A 24,933-nucleotide genomic window follows, 5' to 3' on the forward strand; every position below is an offset into this window, starting at 1 on the left:
AATGGGGAGTTTAGTACGGATCTGATGATGTGGAGTCGAGTTACAACGGTTTATTCGTTCACGGCGAAGGATCAATGTTTGCCGATGGAGAGATTCGCCGCGCTTCAACGTGTCGCTACGAGCTTCACAGGAAAGCATCATCAAGGTGTTAGGTCTATTCTGGTATATTTTGAGAGGGATCTGAATTATCTGTGAGGAGAAGGCTACAAAAGTAGAAAACATGTTACTTCCTCTTGCCAGGAGGTGGCGCTATGACTATTATTAAAAATTAGCATATGGATGTGTTAAGGCTCAGTATGTCATGATATATGAGAAATATGGAGCAGATTACATGATGTATGGGCAAGTTACATCAACTTGGATTTTTATGGCGAATTGTGTTTATTTAAAGTTCGACCCACCGCACAAAGTTTAATATTTTTTAAATCTTTCAAAGATTTTTAACGGCAAAGGTCTCAAGATCATACTGGGCAAGTTTGGAAAGAATCGGGTGGACGCTCTAGGAGGAGTTAACAGTTTAACAACTGCCCAAATCATGAAAAAAGGCTAAAAATGCCGATATTTAGGGATTTATTGCAGCGCCCCCTAATGTTCAAATATTAGGAAAAAAATAATGTAGTTTAAGGGATGCAATATGGACATAGGCTAGCAATTTGGTGAGGATAGGCCAAGTAATCTAGAAGTTGTGTGACTTCAAATATTAGGTCACACCCCTTAGATGTTCATTGGTCTATATTCTCTGAACACAATAAGATATCAACAAGATCTTCAGTAGTTATGATGACATTGAACCAATAATCAACCCCAGAAATTCTCGGAGGAATCGGACAAAGCGTTTTGGAAAAAATTGAAATAAATATATTTTTACAAAATTCAAAATGGCGGAAAATCTAAGTAGGCGCATTTGATGGCCACCATTAACTTATTTGTAGAGCAGGTCCAGGTGAACCTGTATACCAAATTTCAAGTCAATCGGTCATTGTTGAAAAAAAGTATTAGCTTTCTACCTCAAGGGGGCGCTAGAGAGACATTTTTTTATAAACAAATACGAAAATTAAAAAATTATAAATTTTTCACGAGTTCTGATATGCGTGTGAATTTTCCCTTGGTTGGGGTATGCGGTGTGCGGACAGTCGACGTTTGTTTGGAGAGAATAAGAAAAAGAAAAATAATCCTTACAATAACAATAGGTTCCTCTACGACGAAGTCTCAGAGGACCCTAATAATCCTTTGAAAAACAATAGGTTCCTCTACGACGAAGTCGACGAGGACCCTAAAAAAACTGAAATATCACATTGTTATAAGTATTCAGTGTGTGTGTGTATATATATATAAATCCTATACTGGTCCGGCAGTGGGGACATTTCCAAGATTAAAGCAGCAAACAGGGTAAACACAAGAGAGTCAAAATAAAGTAATACAAACAATAATAATTTGAACAGTAAATAATGAACAATAACTGAATATCGATAGACAGAATAAATGTAACTATTTGGCACAGTGTATACTAGCGATGCACCGATCTGATCGGCGCCGATCCATATCGGCCGATATTGCCATTATCGGTTTTGATCGGCGTTCTCAAAACGGCCGATCAGATGACGTAACATCTGCGAGAACTATCAGACATTTCAATCGCGGCACACCGCAACGGAGACGATGCGCCCGGCGAGGGCCGCAGAGGTCAGAGGTCAGAGGGGATCCTCACCACCGAGCGGCGTCCCCGTCCCCCGAGTTGAATCTCTGGGTCGACTCAGCCGACTCTCACATGTCTGCCCCTAGAGATGCTCACGGTAAACACATTCCATCGGGAGCGAGAGGGTTTTGATAACGTTAGCGGAAAGAACCACGTGAAACAACATCCGTTTTTCAAAATAAGATGTCGACAAATCATACAATAACATATACAAGTAAACAATGAACTGATTTTGTATCTTTATAGATCGTTTCTGAGATTTAACTTAAATTATGCTCACATTAAAACATTTTGACTGTACCAAGGAAGAGTTTATAAAAATAAGTCAGACTTTTGGATGTTAAAAAAAGTCCTGTATATAGATTTCCCCAAGAGTTCCAGGAAATGAATAATGCAGATGTGTTCCATACATATCTGAAATCCCCTACAATAGCAATCAAACAATTTTAATGTATCAATTAGGACAATTTTCAAAGTAAAAGTCCTAAATGTTTAAAGAAATCTGTAATTTCTTTAATGTTTGAGTTGCTTTATATATGTATTTCCTCATAGTCCTAGGCAATAATGCTACACAATAAATAGAATGCTTCAATCGACACCGTGATCGGTATTATCGGATCGGCAGATACTGATTTCAGTGATCGGTGATCGGCACAAAAAACCTGATCGGTGCATCTCTGGTGTATACATGTTGCTCAGGTTGAAGTGTGTTGTGGTCTCCTGGGAGGTCAGCTGGCTGTGCTGACAGCAGCAGGAAGGAAGGACTTGTGGTTCCTCTCCTTCACACAGCGGGATGAAAGGAGCTGTGCAGAGCTGCTAGTAGCCTGCATGGGGTGGGAGGTGCTTTCCAGTTAGGTCAGTCTCTTCCTGTCAGCTGTAGAGATGCTGCTGCTCCAGCAGACCACTCCATCAAAGATGGCTGATGCCACCGCAGAGTCAAAGAAGGTCCACAAGACCTCAGTCTCCTCAGCCGATGGTCTGCTCTGTCCCTTTTTGTAAAGTGCATGAGTGTGATCCAGTTTATTGTTCAAGTGAACACCCAGGTACTTGTTGTACTTTGTACTGTACCACATCTCAACCTTCTTGACCCTCACCAATCTGGATTCAAGGCCGGCCACTCGAGACTGCCCTCCTTGCTGTCTCTGAGCAACTTCACACTGCTAAAGCAGCCTCTCTCTGATCTGTCCTTATCCTTCTAGACCTTTCTTCAGCATTTGACACATTGAACCACCAGATCCTTATTTCCTCCCTTCATGGTATCTCAGGCACTGCACTCTCCCTCTTCCCATCCTACCTCAATGACCGCACTTACCGGGTAACTTGGAGAGGATCTGTGTCTGAACCTTGCCCTCTCACTACGGGGGTCCCTCAACTCTCCCTCCTGGGTCCCCTCTTCCTCTCATTAGTGGGGTCCCTCAAGGCTCCGTCTTGGGTCCCCTCCTCTTCCTCTCACTACTGGGGTCCCCCAAGGCTCCGTCCTGGGTCCCCTCCTCTTCCTCTCACTGCTGGAGTCCCTCAAGGCTCGGTCCTGGGTCCCCTCATCCTCTCACTACTGGGGTCCCTCAAGGCTCTGTCCTGGGTCCCCTCCTCTTCCTCTCACTACTGGCATCCCTCAAGGCTCTGTCCTGGGTCCCCTCCTCTTCTCTCTGTTCACTAATTCTCTTGGCTCTGTCATTTTCTCGCATGACATCAGGACAGCAGAAAGTCTTTACATCTTCCACCGCAAACGACACACGCATCTTTTCCGACTATACCTTGAATAAAAATAGATTAGCATTTCAGTGGCACTTGAATTGCACTTACTTATGGTATTAATTATGGTATTATTTATGGTATTTTTGTAGTTTGACTTTCTTGAAGAAATGTTACTTTCTTTATTTTTTATCTGAGTTTGTACTCGTGGTTGGATTCACTTATTTGGATAAAAGTGTCTGCTACATGACATTTATTTATAGGTCTTGCTTCTCTCATACACAACTAATTCACTATATTTGTAAGTGATAAACCTCTTGAACAATTAAAAGTTTAATATGAGATTCATAAGATGTATAAATGTATGTTACTATTCTCCACAGACGTCCAGCAGCTGTTGGTGGTTAAAGAAGAGGTTCTTTCTGAGCAGCAGGTCTGGATCTCCAGTCTGGACCAGGTGCATCCAGAGCCCCCGCTAGTTAAAGAGGATCAGAAGGAACAGGAGAACCCTGAGCCTCCACACATTAAAGAGGAACAGGAGGACCAGGAGAACCCTGAGCCCCCCCACATTAAAGAGGAACAGGAGAACCCAGAGCCCCCCCACATTAAAGAGCAATATGAGGAACTCTGGACCGGGAGGGAGGGAGAGCAGCTTCAAGGGCTGGAGGAGGCTGGTCTCAAGTTATCATTCACTCCTGTGAAGGCTGAAGAGGAAGCTCAGTCCTCTAAGCTTCATCAAAGACAAACTGAACCGATGGAAATTGAAGCTGATGGAGATGATTGTGGAGGACCAGAACCAGCCAGGAACGCAGATCCAGATAGACCTCCAGATCCTGATGAAAAGACTGGAGACTCTTCAGAACCAGATACTGATGACTCTGTTGATTGGAAGAAGACCAGAGAACCTCAATCAGGTTTAAACTCTCTGAATAATGATGACGTTTCTGTCAGTGATTCAAAATGTAGTTCTAGTGAGAAATCATTAAGCTGCTCTAAATGTGGGAAAAGATTTCACCTCAAAGGAGATTTTAAGAAACACATGTTAACTCACACAGGAGAGAAACCGTTCAGCTGCTCAGTCTGTAAAACATCTTTTGCACAGAGCAATCAGTTAAAGATTCACATGTTTACTCACACAGGAGAGAAACCTTTCAGCTGCTCACTCTGTAAAACATCTTTTGCACAGAGCAGTCATTTGAAGAGTCACATGTTCACTCACACAGGAGAGAAACCTTTCAGCTGCTCAGTTTGTAAAACATGTTTTAGACACAGAGGAACTTTAAAGAGTCACATGTTAACTCACAGCTCAGTTTGTAAAACATGTTTTAGACACAGAGGAACTTTAAAGAGTCACATGTTAACTCACACAGGAGAGAAACCTTTCAGCTGCTCAGTCTGTAAAACATCTTTTGCACAGAGCAATCAGTTAAAGATTCACATGTTTACTCACACAGGAGAGAAACCTTTCAGCTGCTCACTCTGTAAAACATCTTTTACTGAGAGAGGAACTTTAAAGGGACACATGTTAACTCACACAGGAGAGAAACCTTTCAGCTGCTCGGTCTGTAAAACATCTTTTGCACGGAGTGGTCATTTAAAGGGTCACATGTTAACTCACACAGGAGAGAAACCTTTCAGCTGCTCTGTCTGTAAAACATCTTTTACGCAGCGCAGTCATTTAAATAGTCACATGTTAACTCACACAGGAGAGAAACCTTTCAGCTGCTCAGTCTGTAAAACATCTTTTAGACACAGAGGAACTTTAAAGAGTCACATGTTAACTCACACAAGAGAGAACTCATTTTAGTTGTTCTGGTTTTGGTAAAGTTGACATTTATTCGACTCCCTCACTTGTCAACAAGACCTTGAGAAACTGGACCTCCCTCGTTTGGGGCAGTGACTCACTTCCAACTGGGAGGACTCTATCCACTAACCACTACGAAGCCATCTCCACGAAGTGAATATCGTCTGGGCAGAGAAGTCACCGTGTTTGTTTTGTTTAGCTTTACCTGCCCTGTTCTTTGTCATCGGGTATTTTATGAACCCCCGAGTGTTCCTGTTGTGCTTGTAGCTGCTGTCATAGCGATCCAGGCTGCTGAGCTTTGTTGAGTTGAGATCCTCCACCAAGAATATGTCAGCAGACTGTATTTCATCAGTTATAGGTCCAGTGACGTGGCTTTTGTGTGATACTATTACAGTTACTGTACTTTCCTGCTGCGTTGAGGATCTGCCTTGTTTGGAGTGCTTTCTTCTTATTTTTGCTTCCATCCACTCTCATCCGCTTAGTCCGGGGTCGGGTCTTGGGGGCAGCAGACTCAGCAGGCTGACCCAGACTTCCCTCTCACCTGCAACATGTTCCAGCTCTTTCTGGGGGATCCTGAGGCGTTCCTAGGCCAGCAGCGAGATGTAATCCCTCCAGCGTGTCCTGGGTCTTCCCGGGGTCTCCTCCCAGTTGGACGTACCAGGAAAACCTCTAAAGGGAGACGTCCAGGAGGCGTCCGAATCAGATGCACGAACCACCTCAGAGGACTCCTTTCTATGCGAAGGAGTAGCGGCTCAACGCCAAGCTCCCTCCTGATGTCCGAGCTCGGTACCCTATCTCTCAGGCTGAGCCCGGCCACCCTACGGAGGATATTCGCGACCTTGATCTTTTGGTCACGGCCCAAAGTTCGTGACCATAGGTGAGGATTGGAACGTAGACCGACCAGCAAATTGAGAGCGTTGCCTTTCGGCCCAGCTCCTCTTCACCAAGACGGTCCGCTATAGCGCCTGTTTTACTGCTGCAGCCTGTCGATCTCTCCATCTTACCCTCACTCGTGAACAAGACCCCGAGATGCTTGAACTCCTTCGCTTGGGGCACTCTGTCCCACCTGGAGGGAGCAGTCCATCGGTTTCCGGCAGAGCACCATGGCCTCAGATGTGGAGATGCTGACTCTCATCCCCGCCGCTTCACACTCGGCTGCAAAACACCCCGAAAATAAAGATGGTTAAACAAACTGTCAAGCTGATACAGACTCCAACACAAGTGTATTCAGCTAAGATTAAGCTACTTTAGAATTAGATTGATAGAAAATAGGTTGTATATAGACACTTTAGAATGATAGTGGAACGCTGAGCACATTGGCCCTCTTTCTGCCACACAGCATCTCACACACACACACTGGCCCTCTCTGACCCCTCACACACACACACACACTGGCCCTCTGACCCCTCACACACACACACTGGCCCTCTCTGACCCCTCACACACACACACTGGCCCTCTGACCCCTCACACACACACACACACACTGGCCTGACCTCACACACACACACCCCAGCCTCTCACCCCACACACACACACACACACCACTCCACCTCTACACTGGCCCTTTGTAACTATCCTGGGACCGACCTTCTCGCCACAGCTCATCCCATCCCGAAAGAGATAAGACTATCTTAAGACTCCCGAGCTCGTTAGAGAATCTTCAAAAAAGCAACAAGTGAATCATGTCTTTGTCCCGCACATGAACTCTTCAAGCAGAGTCAATTCACCCCATATACACAGAAATGAGAAACAACATGCACACACTACTGATGGCTGGAGAAGGAAGACCTGGGTGGGGCCTAGAGGGTTGGACTACACCCTGTGCTCCAATGAGGCTCCTAAGTCTAAACCACGGGCCGCCTCCTACTTATTATGCAAATCCAATCACAATGCTCTTAAAGACTTTATATGCATCACTAATCTTTTGGAATGTCAGGAATGGAGCGAGCGGAGGCCCTTCCTACAGACCCGAGTACACGCATTCAGCTTGTGTGATACTCTGTTGAATAAACCTGATGGAAGTTCAACTAAAATCCTTCTGCAGTACGGCTGGTCTCTCCTGCACGCGTACTCGTGGATTGGTTCAATCGCGACACTACACATCCGTTTTTCTGGTATTGTCTTGTGTTTCATGTGTTATGTATTGTCATGATTATATGCATTTAAATTGTTTTACATTGTCATAGTCTCTTTAGGTTCTTGTTACCTCTGCATCATGGGATCAAGTGTTGGTACCACTTGCTCCTCGGAGGCCAGTTGGAGATCTGGCTCTGGAGCTTCTTCAAGCTGGGACTGAAGAAGCTCTCGCTGGTCTGCCGCTCCTTTACTGGTCCTGCAGATTCTGCTGGAGTCTCTCTGTGGAGAGAGGAGGACACTTGGTTGAAGATGGATCGCTCTAGAGTTCTGGAGAGAGAGAAGAAGAGAGAAAGGTCTGTAGTCGTTGACTTCAGACGGGTTGAGGGTGGTTCCCTTCAGGAGACGGTTCACTCTCGCCTCCTTCAGAGGGTTCGGGAAACGTCCGGTTGAGAAGCAGCTGTTGATAAGATGGGTGAGAACGGTTAGAAGGTCAGAAGCAACAGCCTGGAGAATGTGAGATGGGATGGGGTCAAGAGGTCAGGTGGTCGGGGCGCCGTAGGTTACTAAGGTAAGAACCTGATCAGGAGACAGGGGGATGAAAGAGGGAAGAGAGGGAGACGAAGAAGAAGTTCATGGAAGTGTAGTGAGAGAAGATGGATGAGTGAAGGAGGAGCGTATGTCGTTCATCTTGTTAGTAAAGGAGACGACAAAGTGGCTCTGTAGAAGTGTGGAAGATTGTAAAGCACTCCGAGACAAATTTGTAATTTGTCAAATTGGGCTATACAAATAAACTGAATTGAATTGAATTGAAGGAGGGGGACAGGGGAGGTCAAGGAGGTTGGAAAATATAGAGACGAGTTTAATGGGGTTAGAGAAAGAAGATTGAGTTTAGTTTTTTGTAGAATGATCTTTTGGCGTCAGAGATAGAGGCAGCGAAGAAGGAGAGAAGAGATCGATCGGCTAGCAGGTCGTCTGCATGGTTACATTTCCTTTCAGACGCTCGCGAGGCGTCTCTCTCGGCGGTAATGAGGAAGACAGCGGCAGAGACGACGGAGAATCAGCTGCAGGTGAAGAAGCCGAGTTGGGAAAGCCGATCAGCGTTATGATTAAAAACCAGTGAACTAGTTCCTGTTGGATTGGCGCATTGCTCAAAGAGTTAATAAAAGGCTTCCAGGTCTCATCAAAAGGATTCACTGGAATCTCTGAGTCCAAATCTGATCTTTTAAAGTTTTATATGATTTAGGATCTCTTTTAACTGTTATGTGGGTGGGAGAGCGTGTCTCCACTCAAAAAGTACGAGGTGTCTAGCTAACGGTGTCGTGAAGGCCAGGAGGCAGGTTGTGTGTGTGTAAGCAAATCACGTGAAACCGCGAAAAGCCACAAAAGCTCAAGCGAGTAAACTCACGCAAGTCAACGCAGCATAAGGCGCTGAGAGGATTCAACGTTGATGTGAAATGGGACCTTTGAGAATTTAGTAATGTCCAAAAAAAGACTTTAATGAAGTCATACGCGGGTAAAGCCATGGAGATAAGCCACTAAAACTCACAGGAGTAAACGCAGCATAAGGCGCTAAGAGGATTCAAACTTTTCTTTTTATTTATTTATTTATTTTTTAAATTGATTTTGCAAACACAGGAATGAAGAATAATACCACCGCCAAGAAGTTGGGTATACAGAACTTTACATTCAGTCATTTGGAAGTGGGTGGCGGCGGCGGAGCTCACGCTAACTCTCAGCCAGACGACACGGCAAAGAGATGTGATGGCACAAGATGAAATGAAAGAAACCATTGCTAAACTAAGAAACAACAAATCACCAGGAACAGATGGATCACTGGATTACAAAGCCTTTGTGAACGACCTCACCCCTATATGATGCAACATATATAATCATGGTCTAAGAATGAGAGATCCACCGAAATCATGGTCTGAAGCCATCATTACGGTCCTACATAAAGAAGGAAAAGATCCCATACAGTGCACCAGTTACCGCCCAATAAGCCTCTTATGTGGAGACTATAAAATCCTGGCGGCCAGAACCCAAAAATATATAACAAAATTAATAAAACCAGACCAAACTGGATTCATCCTCGGCCGTCAAGGAACAAACAACATAAGAAAAGCCCTAAATTTACAATCAATAGTGTCAAGAGACGGACAACATGCAATGCTTCTCGGCTTAGATGCCCAAAAGGCATTTGATAGAGTTGACTGGTTATCCCTGGAACAAACATGATAGAGATGGGATTCGGCGAAGAATTTGTGAGCTGGATCAACTTGTTGTATAGAGACCCAAGATCAAGAGTCAGAGTGAATGGTCACTGCTCAGAGTGTTTTAAGGTGGAGAGGGGCGTGAGACAGGGGGATTCACTGTCACCCATCCTCTTTGTACTTAGTATTGAACCTCTTGCAGAAGCTATACGCCAAAATATACAAATTCAAGGAATAGTGGAACAGACCATAAAATAGCTCTGTTTGCAGATTACATTTTGCTTTTGATAAAAAACCCTCTTCTCTCCATTCCTGCACTTATGCAGTGTCTGCACAAATACGGCTCAGTATCGGGGTATGAAATGAATGAAAACAAATCAGAGGCGATGATGATATCTGGAATCTGGCCCACGCAGTTGAATGAGGACGTTTCCTTTCACTGGTCCAAACAAGGATTTAGATATTTGGGAATTAATATTACACCTAGCTTCACACAGCTGTTTGATGCCAATTACAATAAGCTAATCAAACAAATAAAAAATGACCTGACACGTTGGCAAATTCTGCCCCTCTCATTGTTTGGTCGAGCGGAGACGGTGAACATGAATGTGTTTCAGTCTCTACCAGTGGCAGTACCAGTTTCCATCTTCAATGTGTTAAATAAACTAATCTGCAAACAAAATGCATCTGGCAGAATAAGAAACCCAGAATAAGACTGAAAACACTGCTTCTACCCAAAGAAAAAGGAGGTCTCGGCCTACCAAACCTGAAACTATATTATTGGGCAGCACAACTAACAGCTATAGTGGCATGGATTGGAAATGACCAGGAGACAGGATGGACCCAGAGAGAACAGAGCACAGCTAAGGGTATATCTATATCAACATTGCCTTTTATTGATATCAAATCATTTAACAAAATAAATTTAAAAAACAAATGGATAAGACACACACTGAAGATTTGGACAATACTTCAAAAGAAGCTTGAAGGACCCAGCTCACTCTCAAGGGCGATGCCACTTGTAGGCAACATAGAATTCCCTCCCTCGATGTGGGATGGTGGATTTAGACAGTGGGCTGTAAAAGGTCTTAAAGGGGACATATTATGAAAATTCCACTTTGTTAGTGCTTCTCTACGTTCATGTGGGTATCTGGCATGTCTCCCAACACAAAAACGCTGGAGAAAAAAAAACTCCCGCGGCTTGTTGTGGTTCCTCTCTGTCAGAAACGAGATGCTTGAGTGGTCCAAAGGGATCACCAACGTCTACGTAGACTTTGAAGCACGCCCATGTAGGGAGTCTGGCTCCATGGCCTTGGACCGCCCCCCACCACCACCAGGCAGGTACAGTTTATTTGAAAGTTGTGTTCATATTACAGACATGAGTCATCAAATAAGTCATAAGTCATCAAATACAACGATTTAATAAGTAAACAAGGTTTAAACGCTCATTAATGGAGGTAAAAACATTAGCCCCGCCCCTGCTTGGTCACTTCCTGTTGTCAGGTAACACTTTAGTTTACAGATGGAACTTTACTCATGGAGCATTTATATCTTTATGGCGTTCCCGTTACTTTTTACACAAACACTTTCACAAACAGTAACTTACATAAACACACTGTATTTGCTCCTCATACATGCACAAACTATTCACGTCCTCTAATCTCTAGCACCACGATGCTCTCAAACCCGCTAACAAGACTGAGACCTGAGCCAATGGACAAACAGAAAGACATGTAGAAGTGACATTCAGAAACGTCCTGTTGAGCCCGAACGTCTGGAACTGTTCGGGAGCCTCTTCTTGTTCAGGGTCTCTGGTTCAGAACCAGATGGCTGCACGACGCTATCTTCATCTGCAGGAGCCATATTTCTACAAAGGTAATGGCTAGCTGGGCAGGCAGCAGCTAGGCGAGCGCATCTCGTGGAGGAGGGGGGGAGAGGGGGGGGGGAGCTGGCTCATTAGCATTTAAAGGAACAGGCACTCAAAACAGGTTCATCTGTGGGGAGGTGTTTTTGACAGGGTAAAAGGTGCTGTTTGAAATGATTCTTGTGGTATTTTGACCAAAATATGTTACAAACATTTCATTAAGACCCCAAGGAACCATATCAACTTGTGGAAAAATGGGCATAATATGGGTCCTTTAAAACCATCAACCAATTATTTGATGGAACAGAACTCAAATCATTTTCTCAGCTGCAAGAACAATATACACTTCCATCAAAGGACCTGTATAGATACCTTCAAATGAGAAACTACATTACAAACCATAAAGACAGACAGTTAGTAAAAAAAAAACTCACGTAATGGAAGACTATTTTATTAGTATAGCAGAAAACGGCTTTCCAACTAAAAACCACGTCTCCCACATATATAGAAGGCTTACAGCTGACAGAACACATAATACATTGAACATCAAGGAAAAGTGGGAATTGGAAATAAATGTTATAATTGAAGATGCAACATGGGAAGATCTGTGCAACAAATGTCATAAAGGAATCAATAGCCAATTATGGAAAGAATTTGGTTGGAAACTACAAATCAGATATTTTAATACACCTCTTGTAATCTCTTCATATGTGAAGGATCCTTCAGCTCCATTATGCTGGAGAAAATGTGGAAAAATAGGAGATCACACACATATCTTTTGGGACTGCCCAGTAGCCAAAGGTTTTTGGAAAAATATAAAAAAAGAAATCAATAGAATCATTGAAGTGAAGAGATTTAGGGGACACCAATCTGAGGTATATTCTACGTATACTTTTAATGATTGCCAGAAAAACAATAACTGAACTGGAAAGATGCAAAACCACCAACCATAACTCAGTGGAGACAGAGATTAAAACAGGTCCATACAATGGAAAAAATGACTGCAAAACTACAAATGACATTCGATATCTTCACAAGAAGATGGGCGTGACGTTATATCTAGAGTCGATATTGGATGTAGATGTTATAACTGAGAGGGGTTGAGGCTGTACACACAGAGTGCAACTGCAAAACAAAGAGGTCGATGAAAAATCTGGGTATGAAATGAATGTCTGTTGATTTCTTTATTTTATTTTTCACATTGATGCCTTTTACCTTTCTTTAGTTATTTCACTTTGTATTTAATGCTTATCATTTGGTTGTATGTAGTTTGATTGTTTGGTCCTTCCCTCCCTCCTCATTGGGTCCTACTCTTGGAAGGTAGATGTATAAGTATAAACATGTGGGAGGGGATGGGTGGGAATGTTTGCCGGGTGTGTATGTTGGATATAGATGGATTTGGACGTGTGCTGATTTTATTTTGTTGTAGATATATATATATATATATATATACACACATATATATATATATATATTTAAAAAAAATTCGATGTCAAGGAATAATCTGTTTGTGGAAAATGCAAAATAAAAAGTTCTTAAAAAAAAAAAAGATGTGATGGAAAAAATATTATAACCCACAAGCCTCAAAAAGAAAACAAGGCACTGGTAATGGTACTCCTGCTTTACTGGGATGGGGTTCGATTCCCTGCAGTGTCCGGCTATTTTTTTTGGCATGAACATTAGAGATGCACCGATCAGGTTTTTTGTGCCGATCACCGATCACTGAAATCAGTATCTGCCGATCCGATAATACCGATCACCGATCACGGTGTCGATTGAAGCATTCTATTTATTGTGTAGCATTATTGCTATGAGGACTATGAGGAAATACATATATAAAGCAACTCAAACATTAAAGAAATTACAGATTTCTTTAAACATTTAGGACTTTTACTTTGAAAAATGTCCTAATTGATACATTAAAATAGTTTGATTGCTATTAGGATTTCAGATATGTATGGAACACATCTGCATCATTCATTTCCTGGAACTCTTGGGGAAATCTATATACAGGACTTTTTTAACATACAAAAGTCTGACTTATTTTTATAAACTCTTCCTTGGTACAGTAAAATTGTTTTAAAGCCCCACTATGTAGTTTTTCCCTTTTAGCGCCCCCTTCAGGTTTTTAGGTATTTAACGTTTACTTCAGTGTCGTAAATACCAAGTTACGATAGATGCAGCCTCGCATACACTTGTATTGAGTTGGGATCATGTGTTGTCCTGGAATTATAATATTATTATTATTATTATTTGTACGTGTCACGGGTTATAAAAGGTGACGAGGGGGAGGTGACGCGAGGGTTTTTTTGTTTGGAGTGCGCTGACAGGCGGCGGACTCAGAACGGCAGCAATCCGGCGACTGTTTCTATTTTGGATTCATACCAATGGGCGGGATCACTAATAGAAGACTGCGCAGGAACACTGTGAACTGGCCCAGCACCGACAGGACTAGGGTGAAGGAGCGCGGGGATTGAACGCGGCGCCTCGCTATGTTTACGCCTGGTCGGTCAGCTGTTTGCCGGCTTTGTTTTGGGGGGGGGGGGGTGGGGGGTCATTTACTTTTGTTTTGGGGGACTGCAATTGTGGAGTACGTGTGATCGAATACAATATTGTTGACAACACCAAAAAGCTACATAAAAAAGCTTCCCTTATACTGGAGCTGCGAGCGTAGAGTGGCACTATATGACATTGCGTAATCACTGCCAGAAAGCAGGTCGAAGTACATCCGCCGGATATACCGGGCGGCTCCAGAATCTGACATAGCGGAGTTATTTCCCCACAGACCCCCGATGGCAATAGCGGAGACGCAAACCGTCATATTAAAAGTCATTGTAGAGGCACAATTTTTTTCAAGCTGTTATTTTAAGGTACAAAAGTTACATAGTGTTGCTTTAATGTTAGCATAATTTAAGCTAAATCTCAGAAACGATCTATAAAGATACAAAATCAGTTCATTGTTTACTTTTATATCCTAGTCTATGATTTGTCGACATCTTATTTTGAAAAACGGATGTTGTTTCACGTGGTTCTTTCCGCTAACTTTGCAAAACCGGATGTTGTCACTTAAATCCTTCCGTCAACATCAGTCTATAGGGGCTCAGACATGTGAGTCGGCTGAGTCGACCCAGAGATTCAACTCGGGGGACGGGGACGCCGCTCGGTGGTGAGGATCCCCTCTGACCTCTCACTCTGCGGTCCTCGCCGGGCGCATCGTCTCCGTTGCGGTGCGATTGAAACGTCTGATAGTTCTCGCAGATGTTACGTCATCTGATCGGCCGTTTTGCGAACGCCGATCAAAACTGATAATGGCAATATCGGCCGATATGGATCGGCGCCGATCAGATCGGTGTATCCCTAATATACATGGTATGATATTTTCATTGTCACTGTTTCTGAAAATAGTGTTCAACGCTTCCTACATTCACTAATAACCTGTACATAGATTTGTGTACAATAATTCAGATGGGCATGACATATGTTGGAGAACACATTTTCTGACTGTTGTGCCCACATCTTTACAGATTGACTCCATTGTTTCTCTGAATCGAGCATTACTTTATGGTTGCACCACAAAACAGAGTGCAGGTGGGACGAGAGGAGGTGGACTTTGGGAATTTCAAACAGAGATGAGGCATAAAGGCCACCTCCTCTCATTTGAATTCTTCATTTAACTCCGTTCTCAGTACATCTTCGTCCTAAGCATCTTTTCATTGCTGTCTCCAGCTTTTGGTTTGCCTAATTAATTCATGTTTAACTGATCCTGACATCCATTAATCTCAAGTCAGAACGGTGATCAACGAGGGAGGTTTCTCACGGTCTTCATGACAAGTGAGGGAGTGGAATAAATGTCAACTTTACCGAAAGAAGAACAACTAAAATGGTTTCTCTCCTGTGTGAGTTAACATGTGACTCTTTAACTGACTGCTCAGTGTAAAGCATCTTTTTCAGACTGAGCAGCTGAACGGTTTCTCTCCTGTGTGAGTTAACATGTGTCTCTTTAAAGTTCCTCTGTCTGTAAAAGATCTTTTACAGACTGAGCAGCTGAAAGGTTTCTCTCCTGTGTGAGTTAACATGTGTCTCTTTAAAGTTCCTCTGTCTGTAAAAGATCTTTTACAGACTGAGCAGCTGAAAGGTTTCTCTCCTGTGTGAGTTAACATGTGACTCTTTAGAGTTCCTCTCTCTCTAAAACATGTTTTACAGACTGAGCAGCTGAAAGGTTTCTCTCCTGTGTGAGTTAACATGTGTCTCTTTAAATGACTGCTCACTGTAAAACATGTTTTACAGATTGAGCAGCTGAAAGGTTTCTCTCCTGTGTGAGTTAACATGTGTCTCTTTAAAGTTCCTCTGTCTGTAAAAGGTCTTTTACAGACTGAGCAGCTGAAAGGTTTCTCTCCTGTGTGAGTTAACATGTGTCTCTTTAAAGTTCCGCTCTGTGCAAAAGATCTTTTACAGACCGAGCAGCTGAAAGGTTTCTCTCCTGTGTGAGTTAACATGTGTCTCTTTAAATGACCCCTCTTTGTAAAAGATGTTTTACAGATTGAGCAGCTGAAAGGTTTTTCACGAGAACTACATTTTGAATCACTGACAGAAACGTCATTATTATTCAGAGAGTTTAAACCTGGTTCTCTGGTCTTTTTCCAATCAACAGAGTCATCAGTATCTGGTTCAGAAGAGTCTCCAGTCTTTTCATCAGGATCTGGAGGTCTATCTGGATCTGCGTTCCTGGCTGGTTCTGGTCCTCCACAATCATCTCCATCAGCTTCTATTTCCATCTGTTCAGTTTGTCTTTGATGAAGCGGAGAGGACTGAGCTTCCTCTTCAGCTTCACTCTTCACAGGAGTGAATAAGCACTTGAGACCAGCCTCCTCCAGCCCTTGAAGCTGCTCTCCCTCCTGACTGGTCCAGAGTTCCTCATGTTCCTCTTTAATGTGGGGGGGCTCTGGGTCCTCCTGTTCCTCTTTAATGTGGGGGGGCTCAGGGTTGTCCTGTTCCTCCTGTTCCTCTTTAACTAGCGGGGGCTCTGGATGCACCTGGTCCAGACTGAAGCTCCAGACCTGCTGCTCAGAAGGAACCTCTTCTTTAACCACCAACAGCTGCTGGACGTCTGTGGAGAATAGAAACATACATTCATACATCTTATGAATCTCATATTAAACTGTTATTTATTCAAGAAGTATATCACTGAATATTCTGAGTTAGTGTATGAGAGAAGCATGACCTCTAAATAAAAAGAACAACATTACATGTCATGTAGCAGACACTTTTATCCAAAACAACTTAAAATAAGTGAATTCAACCACGAGTACAAACTCAGAACAACAAGAATAAAGAAAGTAAGTTCTCCAAGAATGCCAAACTCTAAAAATACCAAAAGTAATTCCATAAGTAATGATACAAGTAATGCCATAGTGCAATTCAAGTGACACTGAAATGCTAATGTTTTTATTCAACATAGTTGGAAGATGTGTTTTTTATTTTCGGCAGAAGATGTAGAGATAGATAGATGTATACTTTATTGATCCCGCAAGCGGGAAATTACAAGCAGATACTGGAAGATTACAGCATAACATGAGGGAAGAAAGGAGAAAAAAAGAAAAAAAACAGATTATGCCCCTAGAGGGGTACAGTGTGGGAGCAGGAAAAAACACCTCAGCACAAAAGCAAATACATTTAAACAAGACGTGCAACAGGGAGGAAGGGCGGAGGGGAGGTAAGCCAAAGACTGGGTGATCTAAGCCCAGCCATTGGGGGGCAGAAGGTAACCAGCGCAGACAAGCAGCCAGCCATTTAAGGCGCCAGTAGACCCCGTCCTGTCACACTGGGGGTACGAAGCAGGCGAAGGCGTGGGATGGGGGTGAGGGCAGTGAATGCATATCAGTGTGTGGAAGTTCGTGTGCGAGTGGCCTGGTATGTCGTCCTCCCCCAGGCCACAACAGACAGAGTTCTCAGTCCGCAAGATGGTCGTTGCCATGGAGATAGCCTTGAAAGGTCCTGGGGAGACAACCACAGGCGTCTGTGGATAGGGGGAAGGGAATGAGAGAGATTCTCACTTCAGCGATCTTCAGGGGAGTTGTTGTTCCAGTAACGGCCTTGGCCCGTTCTGGTTGAGGGAGCCGAAAGCAGATCAGATTGGGATTGGGTCTTCCAGTTGCTGCATTCAATTTGCGCACCTACTATTCCTCCATTTTCCTCCCATTTCCCAATAGGATTTCAAATCGATCCAATTTCATTTGCAGAGACGTCAGCTTCTCCACGATGTTATCATTCTGGCGGTTCAATGCCACAGTCTGAGTGCCAACAACTCTGCCCAGAGCATCACTCATGTCGGGCAGCCTTAGGGGGCTTTTAACGGCTGTCACCGTTTCCTTAATTTTCCGATAAGCGCCAAATCCAAAAAGCAGAAATCCTGTAATCATAGTTCCGAATAGGTAGATGTATTCTACGTCCTCCACGGAAAGGGCTGCTCGGCACACGACAAGCCACTTCTCATACGCGTCCATCGTGTAACCAGCTGCAAACGTCCCGGCAGGTTCCCCCGAACCCAAGCTCCTCGTCGAGAAGATGGTGTCAATTGCGTTGAGAGACCAGTTGATCAGGTCCATGGTTTTTAGTTTGAAGAGCGATGAGGAGAGAGTCTCTCAAGTATAAGACAAGACGATAGGAGCCAAGCAGGGAAGGTCATGGGGAGGAGAGGGAGGGAAAAATGCGACCGCCTTCGGAGAGAGCCAAACAGACTTGTACTTTTAACGACTCCCTGATACAATATCTGAGATCCTGGAACACAAGAGAGGTTTGTGGAAACCCAACTGTGAAGGCTCGGGAGATCTATGCAGAGAAGCAAGGAGTAGCAGCGGCTGTTGAAGGACACCAGAGTTGCAGGTTGTATGCACTGGTTGACACCTCAGCTCCACATCAGTGTTGGGCCAGAGTGGAGGCAAAGAGAAGAACAGTGGTGAAAGCAGGGGTTGACCATCAGTAATACTACAAGTGATACCATCAGTATTATTAATATAAGTAATACCATAAGTAACACCATCAGTAGTATAAGTAATACAATAAGTAATTCCATGAGTTATAACATAATACAATAAGTAATACCATAACTAAGTGCCAATCAAGTGACACTGAAGTGCTAATCTGTTTTTATTCAAGGTATAGTCGGAAAAGATGTGTTTTTAGTAGTGCTGTGAAAAATAACGCGTTAACTCCGTTAATTCATTTACAGGTTTAACTAGTTTGGTTTTTTTTACGCATTTAACGCATGCGCAGAATGAGCTTCCAATCCGTCTGTTGTTGGTCGTCGGGACGAAAAAAAAGTCACTTGCAAAATGAGCTTCCAATCCACCACTTCAATCTGAACTCTGTCCGCTCTCATGCAGACGGTCTGTTCATCGGTAATGATCCTTCCGCAGGTTCACCTCCGGAAACCTTGTTACGACTTTTACTTCCTGTAGATCAGGGTCTCAACACGTCGATCGCGTCGTAGTGTTGGTAGATCGCATGACATTAAAAAGATTGGCCCGCCCCCTGACATGTTCTCTAGAGCACGTCTTTGTTCTTTTATTAAACTAAACGTCTGTTGTTGATCGTATCTCCACAGCAGCATGTCATCTCTGTCTCTTCGCGTTGCGTTAACACTTATCGATCTCCGTCTCGCGCCACAGAGCTCCGTGCAGCGGGACCGAGCAAACAAAAGTCACTTGTCAATCTGTCCACCTGTCCGGGCCGGTGAGGTTTCAGCTTTGCAGCGGTGTCCCCGCCGTCCCTTTCATCACGGCCCAGTTCATGAAGAAAACCCACAGTCAGTTTGCCTCAGCAGCTGCTAGAGGAAGACTAGAGGCCTTTAGATTGTATCATGGTGGAGTTAATGGTTGACAAACAAGAGAAAAGTGTTCTGTTTAACCTCCTGTTACCTTTACATTTACTAACATATTTTACTCTCGGGGTCAATTTGACCCCAGCAATTAAAACCTCCAGAAAATTATTAGAATTAATATTGCTTCCCAAGTTTAAGTGTGAGGTACTTTATGTTTGTTTGTTGACTACCTAAATAGCCCTTTAAATAAATAAAAAAGTTGATATTTCTTATATGTTTGACACAGTGAAAAACAGCCTGGGGTCAAATTGACCGCAAAGAACACCGACATTAAACATTGAATGGGGTCAAATTGACCCGAAAGGTAACAGGAGGGTTAAACATTCTGTTTAGGATGAAGATGTATTAATGTTCCATATGGAAGAAAACTGCTAAATAACTGCTGAGTTGCAGCACCATTGTATAGAAGAATGAATAAATGTATATATCCGTCTTTTGTCATAAATCTCTATGTTCTCACAAAATATACCGAGAATATCGGTAATATGTGATTAATCATGATTAATCCACAGAAACCTGTGATTAACCCGATTAAAATTTGTAATCGTTTCACAGCCCTAGTTTTTAGTTGTAGACTTTCTGCTGTCCTGATGTCAGTGGGGAGCTCGTTCCACCAATGAGAAGCCAGAACCACAAACAGTCTTTGTTGAGTGATTGTACTGAGATGTAGTACAGTAACAATACAATATGTACCTCTGATGTAGTACAGTAACAATACAATATGTACCTCTGATGTAGTGCAGTAACAATACAATATGTACCTCTGATGTAGTGCAGTAACAATACAATATGTACCTCTGAGATGTATCGTAGTAAGTCTAATAAATTAGCATGTTTAAAATTAGCACTTAGAAAGATAAGAATAGAGGCAAAAAATCGAGCAGAATACCTCTGGAGAACAACTCCACACAATGTCGGGCTGTCATCATAAATTACACGATTATTCTAACATCTGCTCCACTATCAGGTTAACGTGATAAACAAAGAGAACCCACCTGCTCGTTGCAACCGGACTTCCGGGTTTAACACGGCGTGCAGCAGCTTCCGGTGCCGCTCGTTCTCCTCTTTTAAACTACACAGTTCCTCCTCGTACTCTGCGATCGTTCCTTCAAACAGCCCGCAGATCTCCTGCGCAGCCGCAGTGAGTCGCTGGTTGACTAAACCTCTCAGCATTTGGGCTTTAGACATTTTCACGAGCTCAGAAACGTTTCCTCCAGACAGCTCCGTTAAAAACGCTCCGCTCACTCGGGCCCGCTCGGTGTCGCTCGGCTCCGCTCGGGTCCGTGTATCTCCTGCTGGCACGATGACGTCATGAGCTCCGCAGGACACGAGGACACAATCCGGACGTTTCCGATGAAGCGGAACAACACAGAGTCGCTCGCACAGGGTCACGTGGGCATCGTGGGCGATGAGACGCGCCGTTTAGTCTCCAGAGAGTCGCTGTGACTCGCGCCGTGTGGCCGAGTTCCGTCTCCTTCCTGTTGCCACGCAACGCGAGCTTCGTGAGTCTGAGGTTACACTTTCTACAAAGTCCACTTCAACACGTGTGTCCGCACATCCGGGCTCTGGTGGGCAGCGACGTGTCCTTTGTCTCGAGGCTTCCACACGAGGCGCCAGGAAGATGTTTCGTGAAGCGGATGTGAACACATTGCCACCTATTCTACTGTGTGCTCCTGCCAATCTAGCAACCCCTGGGTCCTAGTGCACCTTCCAATATATTGGCTTCCGTCTTAATTGACTGGCCCTCCGCCCCCTAGTGGTGGGAGGTCCAACAAAACAACAACAAACAAAATGGCTCTTAAAATTAGGATTTCTAACTTTCCAAACATTTCTGTATCGCTATTCTAAGATGAGATATGATTTGTTTCTTAATGTCAAGCCCAAAAGAATCCAGACTTGGCCCCTGGTACCTTACATCAAAGCGTATTCTCGTCATAATTTCCACCCGGCTCATGGAGTTCACGCCTCCTCCTGTAGGACGCGTGAGATATGAGCGATGTGTTGTTGGTGTTTCTGTGTGATTGACTGCACTGGGCTTTACATTGGCTGGCTAACACATGTCCGCTTCACATTTTTCAATCCTATTATTTACTGTGGTATTTACCGCACGGTTATGTTTTCATGTCGGGGCTGCTGGGAATGTTTTGTTTATGAAATGTGAAGCAGTGAAGACAAAGAAAAGAAAATCTGGTTTCATGCACGGTGTCTTATCCGACTTGACCGAATCAACGGGGAGGAAACCTCCTTCAAAACGACAGGATGTATTTCAGGAGGAACGTGTCATTTGCAACATGACACATTTGCCTGCATTTCGTCACAGCCTTCATAAATGACATGTATGTGAATGTATATGTATATATGTGTGTGTGTGTGTGTGTGTGTATGAAAGGTATCTCTCCTCCCAGGTGGCGGATGCTCCTCCAGCCGGTCTGGGTCCTGTCGGCGTGGCTGTGCGTCTGGAAGAGTCGGATGAAAAGCAAAAGGACCCTCGGTGGTATTTAATGCTGCTGCGACGTTGCTGAGCTCCGGTACCATGGCAACCAGCTCTCCTCCCTCCTCCCCCTGACACTGTCCCATTGCATCTCCTTCTCCTTCAGCGCTGTGCGTTCCCAAGCCAGTGGAAACACACATGGCCGTATCACACGGAACATTTTACCGTCTACGCATTGTAGAGCTGAGACAGTCTTATGTTTTAAATTAATACATAAAGGAATATATGAGAAATAGGGAATATTATGATGAATGTATTGGGAATTTATTGTGAAGCATGAGAGAAAGTCTGTTTTTTTATTATAACTGTATGTAATGACAAATGTAATAAATATCTGTACGATGCATGAATGAATGCTAGTTTATTGTTTCAGAGATGATAGATAAAATGGATGCCGGATAGAACTTTTGCCATTAAATATTGTTAACTTAACTAATTGAATTATGATTTTCCTCGAGCCCGGGACATTGTGGTTGATGAATCTTTTCAGTATATATATATATATATATTCATACAAATGCTTCTTTAAATAAATATATATGTATTTATATAAATGTTTATTTCTTTAAATTGATTTAACCAAGAAAAGCCTCATTGAGATTATAAATGTCCCGCACAAGAGCGCCCTGGTCCAGACAGCAGTAGCACATTAAAACAAAGTTCCACACTAACATAAAACAGTGACGGACAATAAAAAATAAAAATAATATGAACATTTGCCTGATGGATCATTGGGGGACTGTTTACTCTATGCAAATGTAAATGGCAAGAATGAATTACGTTGCATGGAGTGAATGTTAGTTAGTATTTCAGATTGTTGAAGCCGGTTGAAGCCGTGAAGTGACTCTAATGAGGACAATAACAGACGGGACTTTTATTGTGAAAATACTTGTTGAGTGACTTGACCTGAAGTGACCGGGGGGTCGTGACCTTTGACCTCTCCATTCTGATAGCGGGACTTTTATCCAACAGGAAGGTGTTAGAGGCTGAACTCCCTTTGAGAGGAGCTGATTGGCTGATTCTGGGACTAAGACTCTGGACTGGGGAAAGATGGTTCTCTCTGGTCTTGACCCGGGTTCTTCAGGCTGGTTCCTGTTGAGCCCGGATCACCACGAAACCCACGACCCTGAGCCTCCATTGTTTGTTCACACTTCTTGCCATTAAATATTGTTAACCTCAATTCACGCCATCCGGAGCCTGATGTCCATCACCTGCCAGGTGCCCAGTTTCAGTTCCTCTTATACTATGATGCAGGTTTGCCAATTATCTCCAGAACATTGACACGGTGTTGCAGCTGCAATGTTTTGACCACTGAGAAGCGTTCAAGAACAACGGTGTGACCAAATGCAGCTCGGGCAGAAGACAATCCCTCAGTGTTCCGCTCCCTGCAATACGTTACCCTCGGGGGATCCTAACAAGAACTCGTGGCCGTGTTGACCTCCCATCCCGCGTCGAGTCAGCATTTAAAGGTCGGTCTGTTCGGTGGGATTTGAACTGGCGGACCTCGGGTAAGGAGCCGAGTTCCCGGAGCTTTCAGTGGGAGCCGGAGTCAGGATTAATGAGCGGGTTCTGAGTCCATCCTTTCTACCGAACAACACAAGTGCAAGGAGCAGGAGCTGGACTTGAATGATGCTGAAGTGGTGCGATGGGAATATGATATAATCTTCATTCTCTTTGACACGATGGGAAAGAAAGAATCACTTGTGGAGACAAATGATACCAGAGGACAGGATAACGCCTGATTGAGAGGAGTTATAACTCACAGGATCGTTCCTTTGAGTATCCTCATAAAAGGGACCCGATCACTTGATTGATCATCGGGTGATCGGATCATTTGGTTTCTCATCAAATGACCTGAAGACTAAAGTCTCCTTCTTCCTGTTTCCTGACATCCATGATGTTCCACTGACTCCTGAGGGACTCCGTGTCACGGCGACTCTTCTTGCAACAATAAATGATTTCATAGACGAGTTCTTGTTCTTCCACATTCGTCATTTCAGTTGAAAAAGACTCCATCTTGGGTGGGGACAACATTTGCCGTCACAGTGGTGTGTGTGTGTGTGTGTGAGTGCAGGTAGGAGATATGTGACCGAGTGGACTCACCTGCGCTAACTGCATTGGAGAGGTGAGTCATGTGGAAACAAGATCTTCTTGGGGCAAGCCGGGTGGGGGAGAAGAATACCACTGGGGTTCAGACTCATGCATAACTTAGAGATGAAGGTTTCTAGCACACACACACACACACACACACACACACGACTGCATTCACTGTGGATGGATTCCACGGCACAGTTTGCTCCAGCACACAACTCGTCAGGGAATTTTACTGATCATTTAAAGAACTGATTATTAATTGGTGGTCTACCAACAAGCTGCTGAAGAGCTGCTGTGACAGAGGGCCTGTGCAAGCTGATACTGTCACACCGCGGGGAGGTGGGTCTGGTCTTGGCTTTTTAGTCTCGTAACTTCCTGTTTTATTTTGAAGCCTGACTTCTTCTCTCGTTTCAGGTCACGTGTCACCGGTGTGATGGTCTCCCCTGACGGTCTCCACCTGTTCCCCATGACCCTCATGTGATGGTCTCCCCTGACCCCTGATGGTCTCCACCTGTTCCCCATGACCCTCATGTGATGGTCTCCCCTGACCCCTGATGGTCTCCACCTGTTCCCCATGACCCTCATGTGATGGTCTCCCCTGACCCCTGATGGTCTCCACCTGTTCCTTTTCATGACCTTGACCTTTGACCCGATCGATCCCAAAATCTAATCAAATGGTCCCTGGATAATAACCAATCATCCCACCAAATTTCATGCGATTCGGTTTAATACTTTTTGAGTTATGCGAGGAACACGCATACAAATAAATAAATCCACGGCGACATTTTTTAAAGGGGCACTCCACAGATTTTACACATGGCGTTCAGTTTCCTTCTCACCACGAGGTGGTGTTTCCGCTTTTTTATCCTGGGTGACTTGAAAGGCGCCTCCAAATAAAATGTATTATGATTATGATCTGCATGTATTGCCCCTTGTGTGTGGGCGTTGTCATGTGGAGTTTGTTTGTGTAGCATGTGTTCAGTACGAGGGAGGGGAGGATGCTAACCTTGAATATAACTCAAGCTCTTTCATATCTCTCACTCCGCCTCCTTCAGGTTGAACGTGCTGCAGAGGAGACTTCATGACAACACCTCCGCGATGCCGTATGGATGCTACAACTCAAC

The 24,933-nt window shown here is 43.9% G+C and overlaps 1 protein-coding gene and 1 pseudogene across 2 annotated transcripts in view; one reads left to right on the forward strand and one right to left on the reverse strand.

Moving 5' to 3' along the window:
• LOC130203766 (gastrula zinc finger protein XlCGF57.1-like) overlaps positions 1 to 5,722 on the forward strand; it is a 26,722-nt gene extending 21,000 nt beyond the window's left edge. The window contains exons 2-3 of one of the 2 annotated variants that reach the window (XM_056430178.1): positions 3,772 to 4,302; positions 5,675 to 5,722. In XM_056430178.1, the coding sequence (XP_056286153.1) occupies positions 3,772 to 4,302; positions 5,675 to 5,715 (572 nt within the window). In that variant the 3' untranslated portion in view covers positions 5,716 to 5,722. Of the gene's footprint in view, positions 1 to 3,771; positions 5,198 to 5,674 lie in introns of those variants that run through there. The other variant, XM_056430177.1, reaches the window with a different exon arrangement.
• Positions 5,723 to 13,306: 7,584 nt separating this feature from the next.
• Positions 13,307 to 17,063, reverse strand: LOC130203770 (gastrula zinc finger protein XlCGF57.1-like; annotated as a pseudogene).
• Between the last annotated feature and the right edge of the window lie 7,870 nt (positions 17,064 to 24,933).

Source organism: Pseudoliparis swirei, chromosome 13, assembly GCF_029220125.1.
Source record: "Pseudoliparis swirei isolate HS2019 ecotype Mariana Trench chromosome 13, NWPU_hadal_v1, whole genome shotgun sequence".
In the NCBI taxonomy this organism is placed as follows: Eukaryota; Metazoa; Chordata; class Actinopteri; order Perciformes; family Liparidae; genus Pseudoliparis; species Pseudoliparis swirei.